Source organism: Passer domesticus, chromosome 13 (genome assembly GCF_036417665.1).
Source record: "Passer domesticus isolate bPasDom1 chromosome 13, bPasDom1.hap1, whole genome shotgun sequence".
In the NCBI taxonomy this organism is placed as follows: domain Eukaryota; kingdom Metazoa; phylum Chordata; class Aves; order Passeriformes; family Passeridae; genus Passer; species Passer domesticus.
Window position 1 is genome coordinate 9000799 of NC_087486.1, and position 24718 is coordinate 9025516.

The following is a 24718-nucleotide window of genomic DNA, read 5'->3' on the forward strand; positions in this document are numbered from 1 at the left end:
TGACATAAGGTTTTCCCTGGATGCCAGGACCGCTTACAACTCTATTAAACAAAGCAAATGCCTGCATTGTTTTTCTTCACAGTCTTACACACCTCTTACACTGATTCCTGGATAACAGCAAAAGCTGCATCCAGAACAGAGTAGCTTATCATATAGCAGCATTTACTACGGAGTTCCTGTCTTTAACCTCAAAGCAGAATTCACAGTGCAAGATAAAGTGATGCCAGAGCTCACAGTTCATCTCTAAGATTGAGGTATAAGCCTTGGAGCCTGGCTCCATGCCCAGGCAGATGCCAGCCATAGCCATATCCTGCTCAGAAGGGTTGGCCAGCTCCAGCCTCCCTTGCTTTGGCTGTTGTTCAGCATTAGGTTCATAATAAAGCTCAGTGACAGATGCAATAAACCTTGCTCTCATCTACCTCCCATTGCTACCACTGCAGTGTTATGATTTTTGTCAGATACTTCTTGACTCTTCCATCTCTTTCAGTGCTTAATGCAGCTTCTAGTGAAGCACTGCCATCAAATACTACACTGAACTTATTCTAATCCTAATTTTTGCAATTAAGGCAAAAAATAAAACAATTTAAATTGGGAATTCAGTTCATCTGAGTGCTCCTTCTCCCTTCGTGTCTGTTCACATATACATAAAAATGACAGATGATTTTTTTTTAATTTACACATAATGACAATTATTTAGCACTCCTCCACATTACTCCAAATTCAAGGCAAGCAAGTTAATAAACTGCCCATGCCACCTGTGCAGCAGCAATGTGGTCTACACTTAAACAGTCGGACAGGCAACAAAACTTTACCGACCCAACTCTCTTCCAGAACTGTCCCTAAGAGGCATTTCCAGTAGCACAGTTTCAGATAAACCTTAATCAAAGTCTAAAACTGCTGTTTAAATGCAATTTAAACTCCACCTGCTGGCTGAGCTCCTTAATGGCATCATGTCTGCCCATACAGATGGTAAAGGAGCTTAAGGATGCTCCCCTTCCAGTGCTAAGGGGCTTAAGGAAGATTTATGATACATCCCATTAAGAAAAATACCAGGCAAGACTTTCTAAAGTGATTGATGATCTCTATAGCTCTGTTTAATAGAAACACGTCTAAAAGATCTGATTTGCAAAATCACTAATCACATTTGGCAAAACAAACCCTGAAATACTCTGAAACACAAATGGGTCTAAGGAGAAGCAACAAATGTCCTTTCAATTAAAAAAATGGAATTTATTTAATGAAGAGGGCTTGAAACAGGGGTTTGATGACCAGATGTTTTTTTTCCAATATCCAGTTTCCAGAGATACATTTGAAGTAACTGTAGAACATTAACTGTACATACATACACACAGAGAACACAACATACACATGTGACAATGAGGGATTTGTGCAGAGTTCACATTTAATTCCATTGAGACTCCTACATGCCTGTGTTTTTACAAAACCATACATTGAAAGAAAATTAGGATGTTGTTTTCATTTTTTATTTCAGTACCTAAAAATCAACTTCAGTGGAAAAATAATCTGTAGAGAAGTTTAGAATATGAGGTGCATTCAAGAAAAATGTTGGCCATTAGTGAATTTTTCCATGTGTGATAGGGGTAATTTAGCATAAAACTATGCATCTTCTATTTTCTTAAAGCTAGCCAGACTTTATAAAAATGTAATGGTACTAATGAGACAGAAATCTCTGAGAATTCAGTGCATGGCATACAGGGAAATCAAAAATTAATTTAAGAGGCATATTTCCAAGCTATGAGGGTTATTGACAATAATCAGTACAATCAGGAAGTCATCAAACACTGACTAGACTCTTTTCAAAACAGTGCATAAAAATATATTAATTTTGTTTCGTGTTCATATTTCATATGAAATATGAATTTATTATCAAATAAACAGTTTATGTGACTGTATTTATATTGCATGAATTGTTTGGAAAGTATTCACCACAACTATCACCCAGAGAACATTTACTTTCCATAGCTCAGTTCGTGGGGCAGGTCAACTGACACTTGAGACTAATTCTGCTTGCCTGGTTAATCCACAAGTTTCAGAATGACCCTCTAAGCACTTCCAAACAAATACCCTGGCCCATTTCTCTCTGATATTCACCCCAGCACTTTCCATAAGCCATTTTTAATGGATAAAAATGTCATCAGATGAATCAGCAAAAGCAAGTAGACAAAAATAACATATCCTGACATGAATTGTAGGGTTTTATGTAAACACACATACACACAATAATATGTATGTTACAGGCACCTGCTGATTCTTATTGTGCTTAGTGACAGAATCTGAACATGACAGAAAGATGGACCTGCTCAGCTGGTGATTCCCTGTTAGCTTGATGCTGCTTACCCCTTCAAAAGTAGCATGGGAGGACAACCATAGTGCAAAGCCTGTTAGGGAAGAAAAAAAAGCAATGCAAAACCCAGCAATAATAATAGGGTTTCTCATTAACATGTGTACTCTCTGAAAAGCTCAAGTTCTGAGTAGCTGTCAAGAAACCAAGACTTTAATCAGAAATAATTAGTTACAGTTCATACCCTCAGCATCTGCACCCCATCAGCCCACCCGGCCTGTCTGGAATTAGCAGCAGCAGCAGCAGAGGCTTGGCCAGACAGGTAAGGCACTGCAGGGGAGTTCAGCTGCCCAGAGCCTGGGGCTGCAGTACAGGTAATTCCCATAGAGGGAGATGTTGCTTTGTTTCTTCCTTACTTCAAAGTTTTTCTGCCCATGTCACAGGAAAAACTCCATGTGCTTCATACATGGCACAGACACTTCCCAAAATGAAGATTTTTAAGGTGAGCGAAGCATTCACCAGACCTTGTCAGTCAAGTCTGTTACTGAATTACATTTTTCCATTGTCCTACCATATGGCTTTTTTGAGCCAGCATTACTGAATTTACAATTCCTGACTGTTTTCTTTACTGTCCAAAGGAGCCCATGAGGATGCTCAGAGGGCTGGAGCATCTCTGCTACAGAGACAGGCTGAGAGAGCTGGGGGTGTTTAACCTGGAGAAGAGAAGGCTCCAGAGAGATCCATGGTGGACTCTCAGTACTTAAAGGCAGCTTATAAAAAATGGATAGAAACTTATTCCAAGGGCAGATGTCCTATCCTTAGTGATAGGACAAGGGAGAATGATTTTAAACTAAAAGAGGGGAGACTTAGATTGGATGTTAGGAGGAAACTTTTCCCTGTTAGAGTGGTGAGGCCATGGCACAGGTTGCCCAGAGAAGCTGGGATTGCCCCATCCATGGAAGTGTTCATCAGGGCTGGATGGGATTTTGAGCAACCTGGTCCTAGTGGCAGGTGTCCCTATCCATGGCAGAGGGTTGGAATGAGGTGAGCTTTCAGTTTCCTTCCAACCCAAACCATTCTAGGATTCTATGATTCCTAAAGAGGGAAATGGAAACTTTTCTTACAAAGCAATGAAGCAGCTACAGCATTCCCAGCACTCTTTGGGTCCCTCAGTAATAGCCAGGCTGACCACATCACTTGGCACTTTTGACATGAACATACTTCTGTGTCCATCACAAATAGCTGGCAGCATCACTTCCTCATTCTGTACCTCCACACAGAGAACATACTTCAAAACAAACAGAAGGAAAAATGGGCTGTCTCTGATATAATGAATTTATGAAGCTCAGGTTAAACTGAGGACATCACCCTCTGGTAACCATGGTTTGCTATGACAGCAAATTACATTTGCATCTGCAAGAGAAGTTTTGCTTAATTTAAGGAGTAGGGTTTGATGAGATGGATATGCAAGCACCTGATTTCACTGCTGCCTGGTATTATGGTGGACTCTAGTTCTCTTGCCTCCTTCATGAACCATATTCTATATAATATCTGCTGTCCAGCACAGGAGCTTTTTAAATTAATATTCCTCAGAGAGGTGATCTGATTTTGCTTTTGCAGGCAAAGAAATGGGTCTGCTTTAAAAATAACCTCTTATATGAAATGATGCATCATAGCAATCCCATGCAGAACAGCAGCTAGGAAATTATTCCATAGCAACGGCCACATCTTAATAGAAGATCATCTCCTGGACATCTCCCTCTGCATTTCTGCAATTACCAACTATGTCTCCTACCATCTGCAATTATATAAAATCCCTCTGGCAAGTACAGCTATTGCTTACATGGAAAATTAATGTAGTGGAGCAATGGGACCTAATAACTAAATATAAGAAATGTGAGTTATTACTACATTACTATCTGCCAAGCTTTACACCAGCTACCAGAAACCATTGAGCTGATCATTATGTGAAGTAATTTTGAATTCTTTGACTCAATAATATAAATCATAGCTCTTGGATTTAATATTTTCCTTGCACAATAATGCAGAACTTTCCCCTGCCACTTGACATTAGAAATACAGCAATGCAAGAGGCTGTTTTCAAAATCAGAAAAGAATGAATTGATCTGCTCAAAGGACAGTGTGGGAGTCCGGTTGTGTTGGCAGCACTGTCACCACAGGAGCAAGGGACAAGGGCACCTGTTCCTGGGTACTCCAGGGGGCATCAGGCTTGTTTCACAGCACACTTTTTCCATATTGCTTGGAAAGAGGCATTTAAGTTTCCTGATGCCCCTGTGTCACACTGCTGCTGGGCTAATGGTTTTATAAATCAAAAAGCACTTAGATTCTATTTACAAGAAGCAGGTTTTGAAGTGCGTCATACTGCAGGTTAATATTATCCTTAATCCACAGATTAATAATGATTTTACAAACTTCGGTTTTTTTCTTTTGTCCCAGCATTCATTAACTGTATGAATGACTTCCCAATCTGGGTTAAAAAGGTGCAGTTATCATACTGGCTCTCATTTCCATCTTAAAAATTTAAGACATTTGCCTTCTTTTTAAAAAAAACTTACATTTTATTTAAAGTATTTTGAAAGCAATTAAACATTTTCTGACAGTGAGTATAAACATTGATAAAAAATTTCCATAACTGACATTTTTCTAGAAGAAAGCAATGACAAATGGCATACATGTTTGAAAATTTACACAAATATCATCTTGAGGAAAACAGTAAGAGGTCGCCTGCCTAAAAAGATTTGGAACAAAGTAAATTATTGGTACTAACTTATCTCTGTCTTCCAGCCTGGGAAAGAAATCCTAGACATCCACTTTTTGTGCCCTGGAAGTATTAATCTCACCATAACATATCAGCACCAGTCAGCACTTCTGCTACAGAACAACACGCCTGGCAATTAATAGAGTCACCAGTGCCTTGACAATGTCGAGGCAGGAGAAATGTTCTGAAGAGGGAGGATGTCCCAATTGTCATGACTTGGATGTCAAAGCAAAGATTGACTGTTTGAAAATGGAATTAATGCTGTTCACCTGTGGCAGATAAAGAAAGGCTGAATGTAAAACAGCAGCTCAGTTCAAGAGTCAGCTCTCAGGTTTTGAACTGTGCTGAAACCAAACTGCAATTCTCTGGTGGTCTAGATAGAGGAGATAAAAAGGGATCATTAAGATCAATGGCTCTGACCCTGAAGCAAACAGGTATCAAACACACCGTGCTTACAGCACCGGTTTGTGGGCAACATTATTTGCAGAACTTCCTGATCTTGATGGGCTAATTTTGAATAACAGGGAAGTTGAGTTCCTTCAGAGTGGCTGGAAAAGAGAGGGAAGTGAAAGCAAAGCCTGGCCCATTCAAGTCCTGAGGTGCGTCATTCCTCGGGATGGTAACGACACTGGTGGATTACAGCAATCTGCTGGAAGGCAGGATCAGCCCTTTGGAAGTCACAGCTAACACTCCCCTGGGACAGGCAGTAGCTCTGTGGGTCACAATAGCAGCATGAGCACGGAGTGGATTCAGTTCAAAGTCACTGTGCCCCTCTGATGGTGAAGGCAAGAACGCCACCAGCGTGGTGCACAGTACAGGTGTATTTATCTGTGTCACTGTAACCTGAAGGTGAGAAGCATGGATTAGTCACATGGCCTGCAAAGAGAGAGGAGGCTGAGCAGCTGAAGGAGGTTCAGATAACCCCTCCTGAGAAGCAGCTCATGTCTGAGGAATCTGTACTTGAAGGAAAACAGCAGGGATCCGCTGGTTAGGCACACGGCATCCTGAAGGAATATTTCAGCAACCTGCAGTAACCTAGGACAGGCATTCTCACTAGCCAATAACATTTAAATTAGGATAGCTATCCCAAAGTGAAAACTCTTACCTAAGTTTAAGAGGATTACCCCCAGCCACAGCCCTTCCCACGCTGCTCTGCCCCCTCCCAGTTGATATTTCCTTCTCCACCTCTACTGCATAAACAAGTTAAGTGTTTGTATTCTCAATCACTCAACTTTCTTCTGCAAATAGTCCCTTGAGGTTCTTAGAATTGATTATAGAATCAGAGTGTCAAAATAAAATAAGAGTAAATAAATGTAAGAATATGAACTGTTTATATTAGGAATAAAGGCAGTGGAACCCTGGAAAGTTGGTTTTTATCATTCTATAGATAAATAAATATATCACAACTGGCAAAGAGAATAAAATCTAAGCCAAGGTTTTAGTGAGGTAATTAATGTAGCGTAGTTTCACTACATTTTGTAGAAACTTCTAGACAGTCATGATACTTTGTGTGCTTTCAAAATGGGCACTCTTTGTAAATCCAGCAGATGTTCAATATAATAAATCTGTATTCTGCTGGGAGGTGAGCCAGTCAATGCTAACACTACACATTAACAACAGCAGTCTTCATGCTAGCATCCTATTCCACAGACAACTTGTTTAGGCCCTCTGCAAACTCAGGCAGCTCCCACTCCAGAAATTCTCACCAATTCAGAAGGCCTTGAAAAATAAAATTGAAAGTTTTGAAGGCTTTCTTCAAAAGCATAAAATGCACAGATTCCCTTTCAAATCAGACAAAATGAACAATGATAGTAGAAGAGCATAGAAAGTGACCTTTGGGTTGCAAGATCATCCAGTTACAACCCACAAGTCCCTACCCCTTGCAGCCTTCCATCGATCCCATTAGACAATGCTGTGTGTTCTTTAATTTTACACAGGCCTTTGCAGCTCATATCAACAGAGATACTTGGGGGAGGGTTGGTTTTGTGGTTTGGGTTTGTTTTTTGTTTTGTTGGATTTCTCTTTATTTAAATAAAGCTTGTGTGGGTGCCAGGAAAACAAAGTGTGAAGAGCCAGGCACTGGAGGACCAGCTCTGTTGGTGCTCTGCACAGCACACAGAAAAGGTGACTGCGTGGGCAGCACCACCAGCAAGGAAAAAGGGAGCGGGGGAGGAAGAGGAGGAGGGGGGGGAGGTGGGAAGGAGATGATGTGTGTGGATAGAACACAGGGAAAGCAGAGTGTGTCCTCAGCTTCCTAAGAAGAGCCCTGGCAGATGGCCTAGTAAGGACTGTATCCATATCCTTGGGCAGTCAGGGTACTCACCCAGCAGGGAGCCTTTGTTAGGCACAACTGCCCCACTGCATGACAGGCAGGGTACAATCAGCACTCAGGGAGTGAGTGCAGTCGGGACTAGGCTGCATTTGACCGTGTGCTGCACTGAGAGATGTCTCAGGAGACACTGAATTTCACTATGTTAAAAACCAGACCAGGTCTGTCCATTTAGATGGATGAGAGCACCGCAATCATAAGGCCTGAAACACTTTTTGAAAGGATTTTCTCAGACCAACCACACATTTTGCATAGGCTGTTCCCACTCCCATGTTTTTTTCTTTTTCTTTTAAATCCCCTTCTTCCTTTCTGCTTTCTATTTTGTATGACAAAGGCCCTGTAATGACATGCTGATATTCAGCAAAATAAGGAGAGCTGGAGCTCAGAGTTGTTGATGAGAAAACGAGGAGAGAAACTCCTTGTAATCTGCTAGTAATGGCATTATGCCACTTGTCACCTAGTACAGCTCTACCCATGAAGAACAGCAAGGGACACTGGGGAGGAGGCTAGGGGCTGGCATTCTGCTTTGGGTACTGAAGAAATAGGATGCTCCATTCAAATGGCAGTGGCACAAGAGTCTGGGAGCATTAGCAAGCCAGGAATCTTCCAGGACATTCAAAACTCCAGCTGCTTCTAGTCCCACCATTGTCAACACAGAGGCGGTCTGTTGTGGCTTGTCTGTCCTGCAGCCAAGATCCGCTGTGGCAGCTCCTCTTTTCCACCGTCAGCCGGTGGGCGAGACAACTGGGGAGGCAGGAGAGGAAAGGTGGAGAAGGGAATGAACCCTCGGTCTGGCACAGGGCGTGGGGGCAAGGGGCAGCAGCAACCCAGCACGACCAATGCGGCAAGGTGACCCCAAGGACATCCGTGTGGCCCATGCACAAACGCCTCCAAAGGCTCCATCTGGGGCCCTGGTAAAATGGCACTGAGCCATTTTTGTATAGCACGAGGAAGAAGGTGCGTGCCCCTCACGGAACAATCCGGCTGCTCATTCTCCTCCCTCCGTGAACTTCATTCTCCGGAGAACACAGCGCGAACCCCTCGTTCTGACCTCCCCGTGCTGAAAACCTGGGAGCGCACGCGTTTGTACACAATGGCTCGGCCGGCAGCAGCTGCGGGGGCCGCGGTGCCAAAGCCCAGCCGCACGCACGGACCGGGCTTTTCAACAGCCGCGCCGGGCCAGCTGCCGCCTGCGGCCCGCGCGGGCGGGAGGAGAGCCCGCAGAGCCGGGGAACCTCCGCGATCGCGGCACCCGTGGCCCATCCGTGAGCGATCGTGAGGGGATCCGTGAGGGGATCGTGAAGGATTGTGAGTGGAGTGTGAGGACACCGTGAGGGGACGGCGAGGGACCGCGCCGGGTCGTGCGGCGCCGTGAGGCGGCCCCGCCGCCAGGGGCGGGCGGTGGATGTGACGCGCGGGCGCGCGGGGCATTGTGGGAGCTCCGCCAGCCCGTCCAGCCGATCGCGGTGGCCCCGCGGGCGGAGCGGAGCAGAGCAGCGGGAGCGGCAGCGGGAGCGGGGACAGCAGCGGGGCCGCCGCCGGCCGACCGGAGACATCTTGTCCGCGCCGTAAGTCACCGCCGTGGCCCGCCCGCCGTGCGGAAGGAGGGGGCGCGGGGGGCTCTGTCGCGGCGCGGTGACACCCGGCGGCGGCGGGGGGGCCGCGAGCCGGCCGGGCGCGCCGCGGGACGGAGGGGTGCCGCTCCCCTTCCCTGAGGGAAACCGGGAGCCGCTCCAGCTGCTTCCTGCAGTGCCTCGGGTGAAGCCGGGAGATCCACCCGCGCCCCGCGAAATGGTGGCAGCGGGGCTGTGTTTCCCTGGAATCCGCTGTGGAATGACGGTGTGGGGCTGGAAGGAGCCCGGCGGGGGTGCAGGGGCGGCCGGGGGTGCAGCCGCGGTCCCCGCTGTTCCACGCACGGACGGGCTCCGTCCTTGTCGTTCCCAGCGCGGGTCGCCGAGCAGGGGAGGATAATCGAGCGAGACTGCGAAAAGCACAAGGCAAAAAACAGCAGGACTCGTTTTCCGTGTGTTTCACTTCGGGATGAGGCACCCGTGGTCTAAAAGTTACCTGCCTCGTGTGAACGACTTAATTTAAAAAAGCCTAATGATGCATTTTAAACCGTAAGCAGAGGCTTCTGAGAGTAGCAGAAATAAATGTTTGTCTGGAGACAGGGCTCCTTATTCCTTCAGGACTGTCACCTCTCGCAGAGGCTGCAATATGTCTGCCTGCAGGATCCGGGCAGCCCGGGCCGGGCTGGGTGCGGGTGTTCCGCCGAGGGCACCGCGAGCCAGTGCAGGTGGATGCCGGCTCCGGGGGCTCGGCTCCAGCAGAGCGCTGCGGCTCGCACTCGAGCCTGCTGTGTTTGTGCGCCTGCGAGACAGAGAGGGCAACAGACTCGTTCTGTGGCTCGCATCTCCCTGTAATCCTTTTGTTTCTTCCGTAATTTTTAAAAGTAAGTTGTGGAAGGCCTGTGAAACTGTGTCTGAAGCCAGCAGTTGGAACTAGCTCCTATGCAAGCAGGGTGGTGTAAAGCTGAGGTTGCTTCATTTGTAGAGATGGAAAGAGACTTGTTGTTGAAATATACTTGGATGAGACTTGTTATTTATCTCTTGACCATGCAAGTGAACAACCATTTTTTCCCCAGGACTGTGTGTGGCTGTCACTTAGCAACAGGTCTGTAGAGAACTTGGCAGATCCACTGCCTCCCCCATTCTGATGAGTGAAAGAAATAAATTAGTGAAGGATCAAGAGTGCCATTAATAAAAACAGTACCTGGGTTCTCAGGGACAGCCCAGAGTTGAAAGACTTATGTTAGAACAAGACAATTGCAGTTGCTTTGAAAATTATGTTTTAATGCAGTTGGGTATGAAAGTTTTTGCATCAAGTAGTCCCTAGAAAACTACCCAGTGTATTTGGGCGTTCAGGGTTTGGGGTTTTTTTTTTTTTTTTTTTTTTTTTTTTTTTTTTTTTTTTTTTTAACGTTGTGAAAGAAAGACATTACATTGTTTACTTAGTAATGGTTGCAGGTTATTTTGTTGCATTATGTTTCATAACCTTTCACACTGAAATCTAGGCCTTCTGGGTTTCTGCAGAGTAACTTTGCTGTGTGTGCTTTATCCCCCTCTGATTGCCAGCAAAGCCAAATGTTGACAGTGTAGATTAAGCCATAACTGATATAAAAACTAGTGGCAAGATTAGAATTTGGTTTAATGACAGTAAAGTCAGTAAGGTGCTTAAGCACTGCTTATTTTGTAGAGCATGAGCAAAAAGGGAAGTCCACCACTGCAAGTTTAGTTTTAAAAGAAACCAGTGTGTTTAAATTTGTTCTTAGGAGTTGCCTAGTTCTGCCAATACATAGCAATGAGCTTTGATAAAAGATGTTCTCTTGATAAGGTAGGTGATATAAGCACAGTCTGGAAGAATAATCATGAACCTTTGCTCTCAGAGAAGTACAGAAATATTTTTGTGCAACTCTGTCAGCTAGGACCAAAGCCTGCTGTCTGTTCCACAGAAAAGGTAGTCCTACCCCAGCAAGGTTGTAAAGTAGGAATAAAGGAGCAGGGGTCTGTAACTGATGCCAGGAGTGGAGAAAAGAGCCTCCAGATAGATCCTCCATTGGGAGAGGAAATGTGGCCCTGTGGGTAATGCTGAGCATTAGGTTTTGTCATCTCAAGACATCAAATTGGAAAAGAAAAATGCAGCACTTGTGGAAAGACTGCAAGGCTGGCTGGCTGGCTGGCTTGGGAAGGATGCTGTGAGCACACAAAGAAGCTATAGTTCCTTACCCAGGCCCATTCTAAAGACAGGATGGTCAGGATTCAGCTCATGGTCCTTGTTCCAGGAGTGATGCAAGAATCACACCATTCATGACCTCCTTGATAGATCAAGTTCTTACAATCCCTTCTCTCAGCAGTATATTATCTATTTTAAATTTTGTTCTGCATCTGAATTTTGCCTTGGAAGCATCCACATGAATTTTTAATGTTTTTATTTTCCTACAAAAATGTTAAGAGACAAAGTTGTTTTCAAAGTGTTATTTAAAACAGTTTTTCTGCATTGAATTCACAAATGGTCCAGTGACTTAAGGCACTCTAAATTTTTATGCTTTCTATCTAGTATACAAAAACCTATAATGTATAAATGGTTATTTCAAGCCAATTCTCCCAGCAGTGGTCAGTGAAGACAATTGTATTTACGTTTTCCTGGCTGTTGGTGGCAGAATGCCCGGCAGAAACTTGTCACACTCCCAGCACTGTTCTTAGTGGAAATTTGCACATTAAGGGGTATTTGTTTTGGTGTTTCAGACCCACTGTGGGAGGGAGGGACTTCTGCCAGTTGAATACAATTGTGCAGCAGTATTTTGTTTAGCACACAGATTTTGTGAAAACATTATTCCTCATTGTCCCACCCTTTATGTTACTGCTATAGGAATTTTAATTGTCTTAATCTTCAACAGAAAATACACCTATTGTGCATTCCTAGATGGGGAGTGTTCTCTTGGTTTTCCAAGAAAATGAAAATAAATGTATGGTGCTACCTTCTCAGATGAGAAGTTAATGGAGTTTTGGAACAACTGTTTTCCACTCTTCTGTCTGTTTCAGACCTCAAAGAGTTACTGCTTTGATAAAGAGCTTGAGCTAAAGTTTGAAATCACATCAGATCAAATGATAACTGAGTGATTGGCTCTTTTTAGTTCTGTTGTACCTAGAAACCACAGTCCCAGGCAGAGACTCTGTTGTGCCAGGCAAGTATTATTAGAGACCATTCTATACCATTTTATAAATGTGCCAGGGTAACTTCGATTAGCTAAGAACAGAGCAAGTTCATTGTCACAGCAAAGTCAAATACATGTTTTCAGCAAGAGTTCAATGAGTGGCTATTATTATGGGATATAAATAGATTTAAGAGAGAATGGCAGCACTTACATTGTTAATCCTTTGAAACAATGGAAAGAAAAGAGTATTGCAGTTAATCTCTTGTGATACAAAAATGAACTTTCCAGCTTAGTCTTTGTACTGAAAGAAAAATAATTACTACATCTTAGTATTTTTCCTATTGTAGTAATGATCTCCTGGATTGCACTACTTACTGATATGATGATGTAGACCTAAATTGAATCATCTCTTTGCTAAGTGCAGTTAACACACCAGTGTGAGCCCACAATCAGAACAGTTTCTGTCTGACAGCAGCAAGATTCATAGTAATTTATTTAGTCTTTGAGAGCCAGTACCTGAAAACCGTTAATAACAGACTGGATTTATTACTGCTGTTTGCTCAAGGTGTCAAATCAGCTGAACTAATGAACTGCTGGTGTTTGGAATTTGGGTATCGCTTCACCAGGATGTTCAGGCTGTACTTTAAGAATGATGTCATGTTAAACCTTTCAGAAAAACAGATGCCTTTGTGCATTTGAGGAAGATGGTACTTGAAAGTGTGGTTCAGCAGAGTATCTGTCTTCACACAGAAAAATATGGCCAAGAGTTACTCCAGCCAATTTCAAAGAGAAAAATGTTAATTATGCTGATTCCATTGCTACACCTTAAGGTTGTTTCTTAGGAGATGTATTTCTGGCTCACAAAGACAAGACAGCAGAGGAGCCTTGTAGCTTGAATCTTTGCTGTGACCCAATTAATACATCATCAAATCTTATTATGCATTTGGAGATCTTAGAAAGCAGTGTGAACCTTGCCACCTTTAAGGAGTTTCAAAAGGCTGTGAATCAAGTGCTAAATTCTGTATCTAGGGTGGTCTGTCCAAGCACAGCAGAGCCACTGAAGAATATAGTGTTAGATTTGATTTGAAGTCAAAGGTGAGCTTAGATAGTTGACTCCTCAATGATATCCCCTAATTATCACAGTGATAATTTTGTGAACTCTCACATTGAAACAAAATTATTTTATTGTCAAATCTTTGGAGACTTCACAATGTATTTGGTCAAGTTCTCAAAAATTCCATTACAAAGGCAGGACAGAAGAAAGCAAGGAAAGTACTGGTGCATTGACTGTGATTTATTTAAAAATATATTTACTTACTTTTATTATACTGCTGCAATCTTGTCTGACCTATGATGTGTGTGATAAGGCTGCCGTCGGTTGCCTCTGTGATCTGTGGGCTCCCGGTGACTCAGCACACAGCTCTAGTTCATTAGTGTTGGCAGCATGCCACAGTTTCTGGTGTTACAAAGATAAACCATTTCAGAACATGTAAGGCATACAGCTTTCTTTGGTTTTTGATCTGTTGCCATGCTCTTTGCATTTCACCTCAATACATTTTCTTGTGGCTTTTGCAAGTGAAATCTCTTTCTGTTCTCTTTTTTGGTGGAGAACTAGAAATAGGGAAGAGGCATTTGAGAGTTGGTTGGGCCATCCTGCAGCTCAAAGGCAGGACAAACAGGTTCTGCAAAGTAATGATCCTGAATACACAATTAAGCTCTGAAAAAGGTTTCCTTGCCAGGCTCTCACTTTCACCTTCCAAATGGTTACATGGTTGGTAACAGTAAAAGTGGTACTTGAAACTTAATTGAAGTTTTCCTCCCTCCGCCCCCGACATCTGAGCAATCTGGGCATACGTGGGGGAATGGGATCCTTGAGATGGGAAAGTCTGAAACTCATCTATATCACATTTCACCTTTAATACTGGAAGTTTCAGAAGTTCTTGTTATTTCATTATGCAGCCCCGTGCACCAGCACCTTTCGGATTCAGGCAAAGTTTCTCCTCAGAAATAAACTTACAGCTAGAAAGGTCTTTAATGATCCATATAAGGGAATCAAGTGAATTGGCAAGCTGGTCACATTACTCATATTATTATTTAGGATACCCTGGACCTAAGTGCATAAAATAAAGAAATTAGCTGTAGAATTTGCAGAGGTGATAAAGTAAGTTTATTAAAAAAAAAAAGACACCATTTTATATATGGGTTGGTGTTACTCTGTATTACTACCTACTTTACTAATGCTTTGGTGCAATTGTTGCAGCAGCTAATAGCTAAAATGACATTCTCCCAAAGAAAGAAAGAAAACATTAGGAAGTAAGGATTTCCATATTCTCTTCCAGCTGTTCCAGTATCCCATAAACTCACTAAATGATTAATGGAAGTTTACTGGTTAAGGCTTGCAGGCTTTCTCTAGAAAAATTATGTTTTTCATCACTGACCTCTCAGTTACAAACCAAATATCTTGCAGGGCAGCACAGCTATTTCTTATGCCCCTTTCCATGGTGTTCCATTCAGTGAACATCTTAACATTTGAGGTTAAACATCACTAGCACTGTTGATGAAAATGGATTATGAAATATGAAAATAATTCCTGGCAGAAGGTCTATAGACAAGTCAAAGCCCCACCCAGCCTTCCTGCTAACAAAGACAGAGCTAGCTAGATGAGAAAACGCAATTAAATGGATGGTTTTAAAATCATTGGTGAGCTGCATTTGGGTCATTTCTCAAGGCAAGAAAATTGGCTTTTGTCCTCTTCTTCACAGAATAATGGCTGTTACAGAGCTGAGTCCACAGCAGATGAAAGGAGAAGGAGCCCTTTTGATGGCTTCCCCTTTCCAAAGATTCCTATCTGTTTCTGGACATGAGTTTCCTAAACATAGTGTGACTTTCATCTGATCTACGAAGATGGGATTATTTTGTTTAGCTTTAAAAAATGGTAAACTCATTGCATTTAATTTACTTAATGTGCTGTGCAGGTATAGATTGTGATGAATGGAATGGGGAAGTGGAAAGAAGAAGAAACCTCTGATGCTCATGTTCCTTTAGCTGTTCTGACTGGTATTTGTTTGGCAGTTATGTAGCCTGAATCTTATTGACTCATTGAGAATTGAAGGGCTGCAGGATGTGTCAGCACAGAACAGAAATTGCAAAACCTAGAAGTGGGGTTGATGAACCTGTTTTGCCTAATTCTGAGATCACTTCATTGTGGATTCTGGCATGTGGAAAATACAGTTAGGTTCATGAGAGCAAGGAGAGAATTCAGGATAAACAAGTGAAAAATAGGGGAAGTAGAGAAATGGTGTGCTGGGAAAGCAGAACTAAAGGGGTTTTCATTGTGGAGTGTGTAAACACATCAGTGAATTTGCGTGTGTGTTGGGTAGGATTTGTGCAGCAAGGGGAGAAGTGGGGGCACAGAGGTGTGTCTGTATCACTGATGCATCCCGCTGGTTTCCCTGGAGTTCAGACACGAGGGAGGGGAGAGATGGGGAGATGGGCACTGTCTCCTTTCCTCTGAGGTAATTTCAAAACCCAGTGAGCTGCCTAAACCTTCAAAGACACCTTGAGAGCCTGTGAACCCTCCACCTCTTTGGATTTGTCAGTTTCTATTTACAGCCTGAGCAGAAATCAAAGAGAGGACAGAATATGTTTGACAGCTGTATCAGCAGTAGGTTCCCTCAGCGAGATAAACAGATACAGTTGTCAGATACGTGCTGGGTGTTCAGAGCCCTGTGCTGTCAGGGAAAGGTGGCAGATAGAAGATTGTCAGATTCCTGGAGGGAATGTTGAAGCAATATGGTCTTCAGTGTAGAGATGGCTGAGTTTTGGTAGGTTCAAATCTCAAGGGGGTTATTTCAGATCATTCTAAAAATAGAATATCTACTGTACAGGAGATGTATTTTGCCATCAATAGGCCTTTGTTCTGTCAATTCTCACACATCTGGAAAATTGAGTTTTTTAGAGGAGGTGAATACACTTTATGAAAGCTTTAGTGGATGTGGTTTCTCATAGTTTGGAATGTAATTATGCATGAACCTAACTGCCCTACCACTGCTGTTCAAATGCCCTACCAAAAGGTTTTCATGGAGATAAGAGGTTGTTTTTCCTTGCAGAAAGCAACCTCTGCCTCAGTGCAGAAGCTCTCTTTTAAATCTGGTACTTATCACTCTTTGCTCTATTAGTGGTACTGGGTTTAATCTGTTAGGAATTTCAGGAAAGTAGATTCTTAGGAAATAACTCTTTTAATATATTTTCTGTAAAGTTATACCAAATTACAATGGGAAGTAAGCATTCTGTGGGAAATTATTTTAAGTTGTTGTTGTGTGTACTCTAAAAATACAGCTTGTCTGTATGTTTTAGACACTCTAATGCTTTGCCTACCCCAAAATGCTGACTTGCCTTGGAATTCACTGTGTGGTCTTATAGTATCAGTCCTTATTAATAACCTTTTATCTTTTGTTCCCTTTTTTTTTTTTACTTCTTCCTAAATACAGAGTGCTGTTTCAGACCTGATACAGACAAGATGTCCAGCAGGGGTGGAAAGAAGAAGTCAACCAAGACTTCCCGCTCCGCAAAGGCTGGGGTCATATTCCCTGTTGGAAGAATGCTCCGGTACATTAAGAAAGGCCACCCGAAGTACAGGATTGGTGTTGGTGCTCCTGTGTACATGGCTGCTGTACTGGAATATCTAACTGGTAGGTGTTGCTGAATTATGTGAAACAGTAGCAGTAAAACAAACTGAATTTACACAGAAAAAATCCCAAAGGAATGAAAAAAGTTGCAGCTGAAGTGTGTGTTTTGCTGGTCACACATCTAAGCCAAAATCAAGGTACCCTCACCCCTGCCTCAGAGCCTTGATGACTTTTGTTCATTCCAGCATAGAATTTGCTTTCACCACTTGTAAACATACTCTTTCCATGCAGTCAGGGTTCCCACTGCCATCAGTGTCTGTGGACTACATTGTTGCAGTTCTCTTTGCTTTGGTTTTGTGCCTGATGAGTTTGTTTGGGTTATAATTGTCTGTTAAGCATATACATTAATTTTAAATAGAGAGTTTCTCCATGTTTACACAGGGCTGAGACTGTTTACAGCCTTATTTAAACATTTTTGTTCAATTTGCAGATTTCTTTTCAGACTACACATGCTGTTTGCAATTTGTTTGATTGAGTCTGTGTATACATGCAAACTGTTCATCTGCCCTGGATCTATGTGGTTTATTTGCTTACAGTTGTAGTTCTATTTCTGTTCCCTTCATCACATCAGAATGAGAATACCTTAAATAAATATGTCATCCTCGTCTTCTCACAGGACAAAAATATTATTTTTCCTCCATTTAGAAATAAGCTTCAAAGGAATAAAATGCTTTTCCCAATGACATAAACAACCAGACGTGCAAGTAAAGATCTTTACATAGTTATTTTGTTCTCAAACAAAACTTAAGACATTGCAAGTTTACTCTCTCCAAACAACATTACAAAAGCAGTCTTTTGACAGAAAACCCCAACTGTAATAGCATCAGCATATGGGCTTTTTGCAGTAATGGTTTGCTTAAAATAAAAACAAATGGATAAGAAGGTTCAATTGCCTTCATGTGGCCAGATTGATGTCTAAGTATATACCTGTGGTGTAGGAATCTAGCAAAAAGCACAAGTGCAAGATAGATGAGTGTTTGGAGCCAGATTCTATTAGCATGACTAAGGAAAAGTTTAAATTGGATCTTATTTCTCAAAGCAGTGTTTCTTTTTCCAGTGCATCTGCTTGTGTCGGTGTTCTTGCAGTAGATTCAAGTGTTTCAATGGACAGGAGACTTTAAGCTGTATTGGTGTGCTGAGCCTCTCAAAGATACAGGTTTTTCTTTGACTCAAGCACAAAGTTATAAAGCACTGACTTTTGTGGGACTATTTAAAACTGAAGCAACCTGACCTTACCACAATATTTGATACGTTTTCTAAAGGCTCTTGACATTGAAGGACAGAAGATTTCTTCCTATAAAGTTTCTTCTTCCCTTAAAGATGAATATTGGTAATATTACCAAGTTATTAATAGAGTGCTTATTTTCTGTAGGGTATTCATACCATCAAATATAATTTTTTTTCACCTTCACCTGTCAACATTCAGTATTCTTTATTTGGGCCTTTTCTTTAAAAAAATCCTTTTAAACTTCATAGATGGCCTTAAAAATTAACATTTCCTTTAGCTAGGCTGCTGCTTGCAGCAATAACAACTCAAATAAAAGGCTTCTTAGGGTGGAGGGTGCTTTGAATGCTGTCCTTTTAAAGAAACAGAGCAATACAGGTGAGCTTAAGGCTCTGCTAATGAGCAGCACATGTTAGGGGTTTAAATCATTTAAAGTGTTGACTGAGGCAGTGATAGTTTAGGCAGTTAAGAATAGGCTGGGGAAATAAAGGTGTTTCTTTAACTGCTGTGCATCTTGGGAACTTGTCTGACGACATTACCAACAACAAGGAAAATAACAAACATCACTTTAGGAAAAACAAAAGGCAGGAGGAAAGAATAGCTGAAGGAAAAAGTACTTTCCTTCTTTATCCCTTTAAGTATTTTTAGGAAGTTTTGCTGTGGTTTTTCTGTCTCCTTGGAAGGCTAGGTAGATAATCCTAGTAACCTGTATCTCATGGCTTTCTTTCATTCCTGTACATAAATGCATCTCAAAAGCACAGATACACCTTTCCTTCTAGAGTTGGTAGTGGTTTTATCATAGAATTATTTGGGTTGGAAGGGACCTTGAAGTTCATCTTTTTCTAATCCTCCTTCCTTGGACAGGGATACCTCCCACTACAGGTTTCTCCAAACCACATCCAGTCTGGTGGCCTTAAACCATCTTGGCCATTTCCAGAGATGGGACAGCCACAGCTTCTCTGGGCAGCTGTGCCAGTGCCCCAGCACACTCACAGGGAAGAATTTCTTCCTAATATCTCATCTAAATCTATCCTGTTTCAGTTTGAAGTGATTCCCCCTTGTAGTCCCATCACTACAAGTTCTTCCCTCTCCAGCTTTCTTGTAGACCCCTTACTGTTACAATCTGGTGGGTTTTTTTTCCCTTTCTCTAAGTTTTTCACACAATGTATAGTATAATTTTTTAGCCTTTAGTGCTCAGTATGTTTTCTGAACTTCAGGTCATTCATCTTTTTCAGTGTAATTAAGAAACAGCCCCTTGAAATGGAATGCATGGAGATTTTTGGTTTATGTTCTTTTTACCTCTTGGCAGTTATTACTTCACAAAACCAGAGAAATCCTGACTTCTCTCCAGGAGAGTTTTTAAAGATCCTTATGTTAACACATGGTCTGAGACCAAATCAAAGCATTTCAACCATTTCAAAGTAAAACCAGGAACGTGACATAAGAGGAAGGAGACCATGTGAACTAGCATGCTAATAAATTGGCTAAATCAAAAAGCAATCCTGTGTATCCAGGAAGGAGAAGTATAAAATATCAAAAGGAGTCATAGGAAAGAGAAACTTCAGAAACCAAAACGGGAGTGGAAATGACAGACACATGACCTAATAGAAAGGAACCTACAATGGTTTAAAAACTGGTTTATCAGTGTGCAGAATATGGAACCAACTTTATTCGTTTAGAAGGTGAGGTGCTAAATTTTGCTGGCCTTTTCTGAGGTTTAACTTCAATGTAAATCTGAAATTAGCCCATAATGTGGTCAGATATGGGAATTTTTGTTCAATTTTTGTTCAATCTCAGTTTGAGATTTGAGCTTCTGAAATGCTTCCAGCTGTTCAGACTTGAAGGTCTGTTCTGGATTCATCTGGGGTTATGACTTTCCACTTTGTACTTTGAAAGTAGCTTATTTTTAGCATTTATCTACATCTCCTGATCAGAAAGTAAGAGTACACATTCCATGATTTCACATGTCTTTAGATTTCAATATACTTCACATTTAAACAAGTTGCACAATGAGTATCCTCCTTTTCTTACTTATTCACTAAAGGCTCTTGTTACCTAGAAGTAACATTAGAAAATAATTCTCTCATCAGCACAAGCAGTGTATCCAGTTTGGTTTCTTAAGCCAAGTTTCTTATTGTTTCCTGTTTTTTATCTATGGCAATAATGTGTCATGTCCACTGTAAATAGGATGCAAGTGTGTCTTTCATGGATACATGTGAAGAAAGTGCCTTTGAGTGTTACCAGTATTGAAGCAGGTGGATGTGCTTCCTTTCTTTACTCTGGAGGAACAGTGTGGATGCCAAAGAACATCCACAGTTCTTTGCACAGTTCTTTCTTTTCCTTTCATGCAATGTTTCCTGCCTTGCAGGGAATAGTCAGAATAGTGGATCAGTTCTGCAGCATAAGCAGAAATTAATTTTAACCATTATCAACAGTTTTCAGTTGGCACATTCTGTGTTGGTGATTCCTATTGTCTTCTTTCCTTATTGCACTTATTTTCCAATGGTTCCTCACCTATTTGTCTTTCCAAATGTGGACTTCAGAAAGCTGCAATCCCCCCCCATAATTTCTCTGAAAAGTAGTGCATCAGTATTAGTTTATGTCAAAAAAGAACTCTAGGTCAGTCAAGAGAATGGCCACAGACTTCATCTGGGGCACTGCAGCCACTCATTGAATTTTGGTGGTTTGTATTTGTCAGAACTGGGCCTGCCATACATCTCATCAAGTATGGTCTTTGCAGGTGTATTGCTTGCACAACTTACAATATGTAATCCAGCCTTTCTTACTAATGCAAAAGATACTCTTTTGCCCTTGAAAAACAGAAATCTCTTGAGCATATTTAAAGGCAGAAAGAGCCAGGCCTGCAAGTGATTTCTGCTCCCCCCTCCCCCTCATTTGTTCTACACTGTAAATAATTTCCAATTGCCAAAATGTCATAGCAAATGAGGAGAAGGAGAAGTTTATAAAACAGCAGGAGCACAGGAATACAGAAGAAACGAGACTGATTTATATTTGTTACATATATATGAAGGTAGGAGAAAATGTTAAATACCTATTTTCTCAATCAGATCTTTTTTCTCAGCTGTGTTTTTGGGGTTTTTTTGCACAGTGGTACCGTTGATCATATATTTTCTTGAAATGTAAAATAAGCACTTCTTGCACCCCATGGTTAGAATTGCATCTGAGGCATTCCCATATTTACCCGAGTTTTTGTTTTCAGGCTTTCTGATGTCACCGGAATCAAATAATGGGAGTTCATGTGCTGCAGCTCAATTCATTGCGTTTTTATCTTGATGAATTTTCAATGTGGGAAGCATTCTTGATCCAGCTGCTGATTGGCTGCAAAAGAAAAGTCCTTCCTGAGAGCAGGAGGTTTAACTGCTCACTTCAGATGCTCGCTTTGCAATGTCCAAGCTGAGCAAATTGAACTGCTGTTCACCTCTTGTGTTCTGCTCACTGACCAAAATCTTACAGGGTCACAGAGGAAAACAATGATTTGCCCTTTCTGTCAAAGCAGATGTTCCACTGAACTCCTGCTTGGAAGCAGAGGGGAGCTCAGGGGTCCACAGTAAAAAAGCATTAGGTTACAAGCAGATTCAAGTTCCAGATAGTCTGAGACTCCCATAAATAACCATCCTTGGAGAGTAATGAAATCTAAGAAGATAATTAATTGACAATATCTTTTTGATACCATTGAAATGTGCATTCACTACCAAGATACATTTCTTCTATTTAAACAGGCAGCTTTAGAAACACTGATTCATCTTATGGTGGTGTACCACAAACTCTGTCCCAAAGATGCCAGAAGAAAATGAGGGGCTCATAGGACCTGTGCCTTCCCTGAGCAAGCATGAAAATGCCTCTTTGTATGCAGTGTGCTTTCAGTATGGATTCATACTGCTCCTGAAATACAGCAGGGTTGTTCATGGCAGTAACCTCACAAGCAGAGACCTTTTGGCTGTATCAGCATAGGAACACTCCTTTGCAACATTCCTTCTACATAAGACTCATGTCATGCTCTCAAGTGAGCTGTCATTATCACAATTTAAAATTGCTTTACTTGTAAGAAGTGCAACTTCAGATATAAAACTTTGCACTGTTGTCAACTGAATGACCAACATTCTGAATTATAAATGCATGAATCAGTGCCTTTTGAATGTATATAAATGAGGAGTTTTCTTTCACTTATAAGGCCTTCCTTGGCTCCAGCCCTGGAAGCACTTCCGTACGTGTCTGTCTTATTGTGTAGTCCCGTAAACTTCCGTGGATCTCTGAGTTACAAAAGCTCACTCAGTACAAAATTTCTGACCTGATTACAGTCCTGATATATTCTCCAAGCTGCAAAGGTCAGGTCTGATGAAAAACTGTGAGAACCAACAAGTATGTTTTCTTGTAATAAAAGCTCTAACAGTGCATACTGCTATGTCAGCTTAGTTCAAAGGGGTAAATATGCAACACTGAAATATGTGACATGTTGTATTGCAGGAATGTACAAAATGCTGGATGGGGCTGGTTTAGTTTTTATGGCATGGTCAGTGAACATTTCCTCCGTTGTAAAGGTTAATTTTTTTGCTATATTTCAGTTATATTTCAACTAGCATGAAATACTTCTTATTCTAATAAGTAATTTCATCTGTTTATTTGGCTCAGTTACAACAGAGTAATGACTTTGTCTTTATATTACTGCTCATTTAATACTGGTGTCAGCCTTTGGAAGAATGGTGAGTAAGAAAAGTGTAAAACAAAAATGGCTGATTTTGTTACACAGTTTTTTTTGTACCCATACTTTTGTCTTACATGGAATTCCTTGTTGAGAAGAAGAATAAAAGAATCTATAAAGCTGAAGTCTTTTCTTCTTTGGCCCTTTATTCTTGGAATGACAGTTGTAGGATAACTGGGTAGAAGCAGGAAGACACTCTGACTCTACAGTGTATTTACCAAGCAGTTTCTTTCCTCAGATATTCTCAAGTTTTAGAAGGTTTTGTATCAAGTATTGTAAACATGATTTTTTTCACCTTTTTTCCATGAGTATTATTTAGAATACCTGAGTTCAGCTAATGTTCTGTCTTTGGTCTTCTATTTTTCCAAAGTATATCTTTCCCTGAACTATCTTTAGAAATGAAATTCCATGTGGATTCTTTGGTGCTGTCAGATGAAATGCTCCATCCTCAGTATAAACTTCATTGGGGAAAAATAAATGTAGGGGATATACAGTGAAATACAGTATTTCTAAACCATACAGGAGGTACTTTTCTCCCAAATTGCAAAACTGTCTGTGGTATAACAGGCTTTGTTAGTGCATGCTGTTGTGGATGCTAAAAATGTGCTAAACCTTTCTGAATGGGTTCAGAAAACCATTAGACACATCCATAGGAGTAAAATCTGTTGGGGAACTCAACAAAAAGACAGCATTTCTAACTTGGGGAACCACTCACCTGCACATGGCTGAAATCAGAGGGAATGTTCTGGAAAATTTGCTTGGCTCCTTTAATGCTCCAGCCCACCTGCACTTGGGCACTGGCTGAGGACCAGAGGTCAGGCTGGATGTGGGCTTTGCTCCAAGGAAGTTACAGCAAGTCCTCTTGATGTCTTAAGTATTTAGAAATGCAGCTTTAAAGACTAAGCCAGGACCCAGTCTCAGGATGTGAGTAGTCTCCTGTATTCTTTAACAGCCAGACCAAAGCATACATGGAATCATTTAAATTGGAAAAGCCCTCCAAGATCATCAAGTCCAACTGTTAACCTGGCGCTGCCAAGTCCAGCACTAAACCATGTCCCCAAGTGCCACATGCTGCACTTGATCAGGTAACGTCTGGCAGCAGTTACTTTAATCATGTTTGGGTGCATTTCTAAAACATATGTAAGCTGTTACAAGGAACAGCAAAGTGCACTGCCAGGTAGAGGAAGCTCCACTGAAAAAGAATAAAGGCTGATTTGAGTTAGATCAGGATTCTTGTGGAGATGAGCTAGGCTATCTCTTTAAATTAGTACTGAGGGTGTGGCCATTGTTATAAATAACATCTGAGTTGAAATTCAGGTTTCCCTGAAAATTGAGCTCTCATATATTTTACGGATCAATAATAAACAAGAACTTAAAATCTAAATAAATAAATAAATAAAGGAAGTTAAATAACATTGGATCTCTTACAAAAAATTAATTGATGGTATTAAAAAGTGTAGAAAAAAGCCAAAGAGATGTGTAAGTCAGATCAGAAGTGGCTTTTGTGGCCTGAATTTGTGTTTTATGTAAACAGCAGTCTGTCATCTGCCTCACAGAAATGCAAAACTTATTATAAATTGGCAAAGTTAACAGTTTTTCCTTTAGGGGGCCTAGGTTTGGTACAGCTCAGACACTAAAGGCTGAAAGGATTGGGGTTTTTATCACATCCTAAGAGAACGATTGCCCTGCTGAGAGTTAAGGTTTCACCAAGGCTTGTTCAAAGCAGTAAAGTTTCTTGAACTGATTTTCACTGCATCAGGTTTCCACGACTTTGAACCAAGGCTGTTTTATTGGAATGCGTAAGAGGGAAAGTGTTGTTAAGTGATTCTACCTTTACTCTTGCAACTGCAGATTCCAGGGGGATTGGGTGGAATACACGGAGAGAAGAATGCAGGAAACTCTTAACAGCCTTGGTTGATTGGGGTTGATTGGGTTAAAACCTTCCGGAATCATGTAAAATG

General features: G+C 41.5%; 1 protein-coding gene across 4 annotated transcripts in view; it reads left to right on the forward strand.

Annotated features, from left to right (window-relative positions):
• The first annotated feature begins 8834 nt into the window (after nt 1–8834).
• Nucleotides 8835–24718, forward strand: part of LOC135280405 (core histone macro-H2A.1) — a 42864-nt gene continuing 26980 nt past the window's right edge. For 3 of the 4 annotated variants that reach the window (XM_064388269.1, XM_064388265.1, XM_064388267.1), the window contains exons 1-2: nt 8835–8978; nt 16615–16815. In XM_064388269.1, the coding sequence (XP_064244339.1) occupies nt 16644–16815 (172 nt within the window). In that variant the 5' untranslated portion in view covers nt 8835–8978; nt 16615–16643. The remainder of the gene's footprint in view (nt 8979–16614; nt 16816–24718) is intronic. The other variant, XM_064388266.1, reaches the window with a different exon arrangement.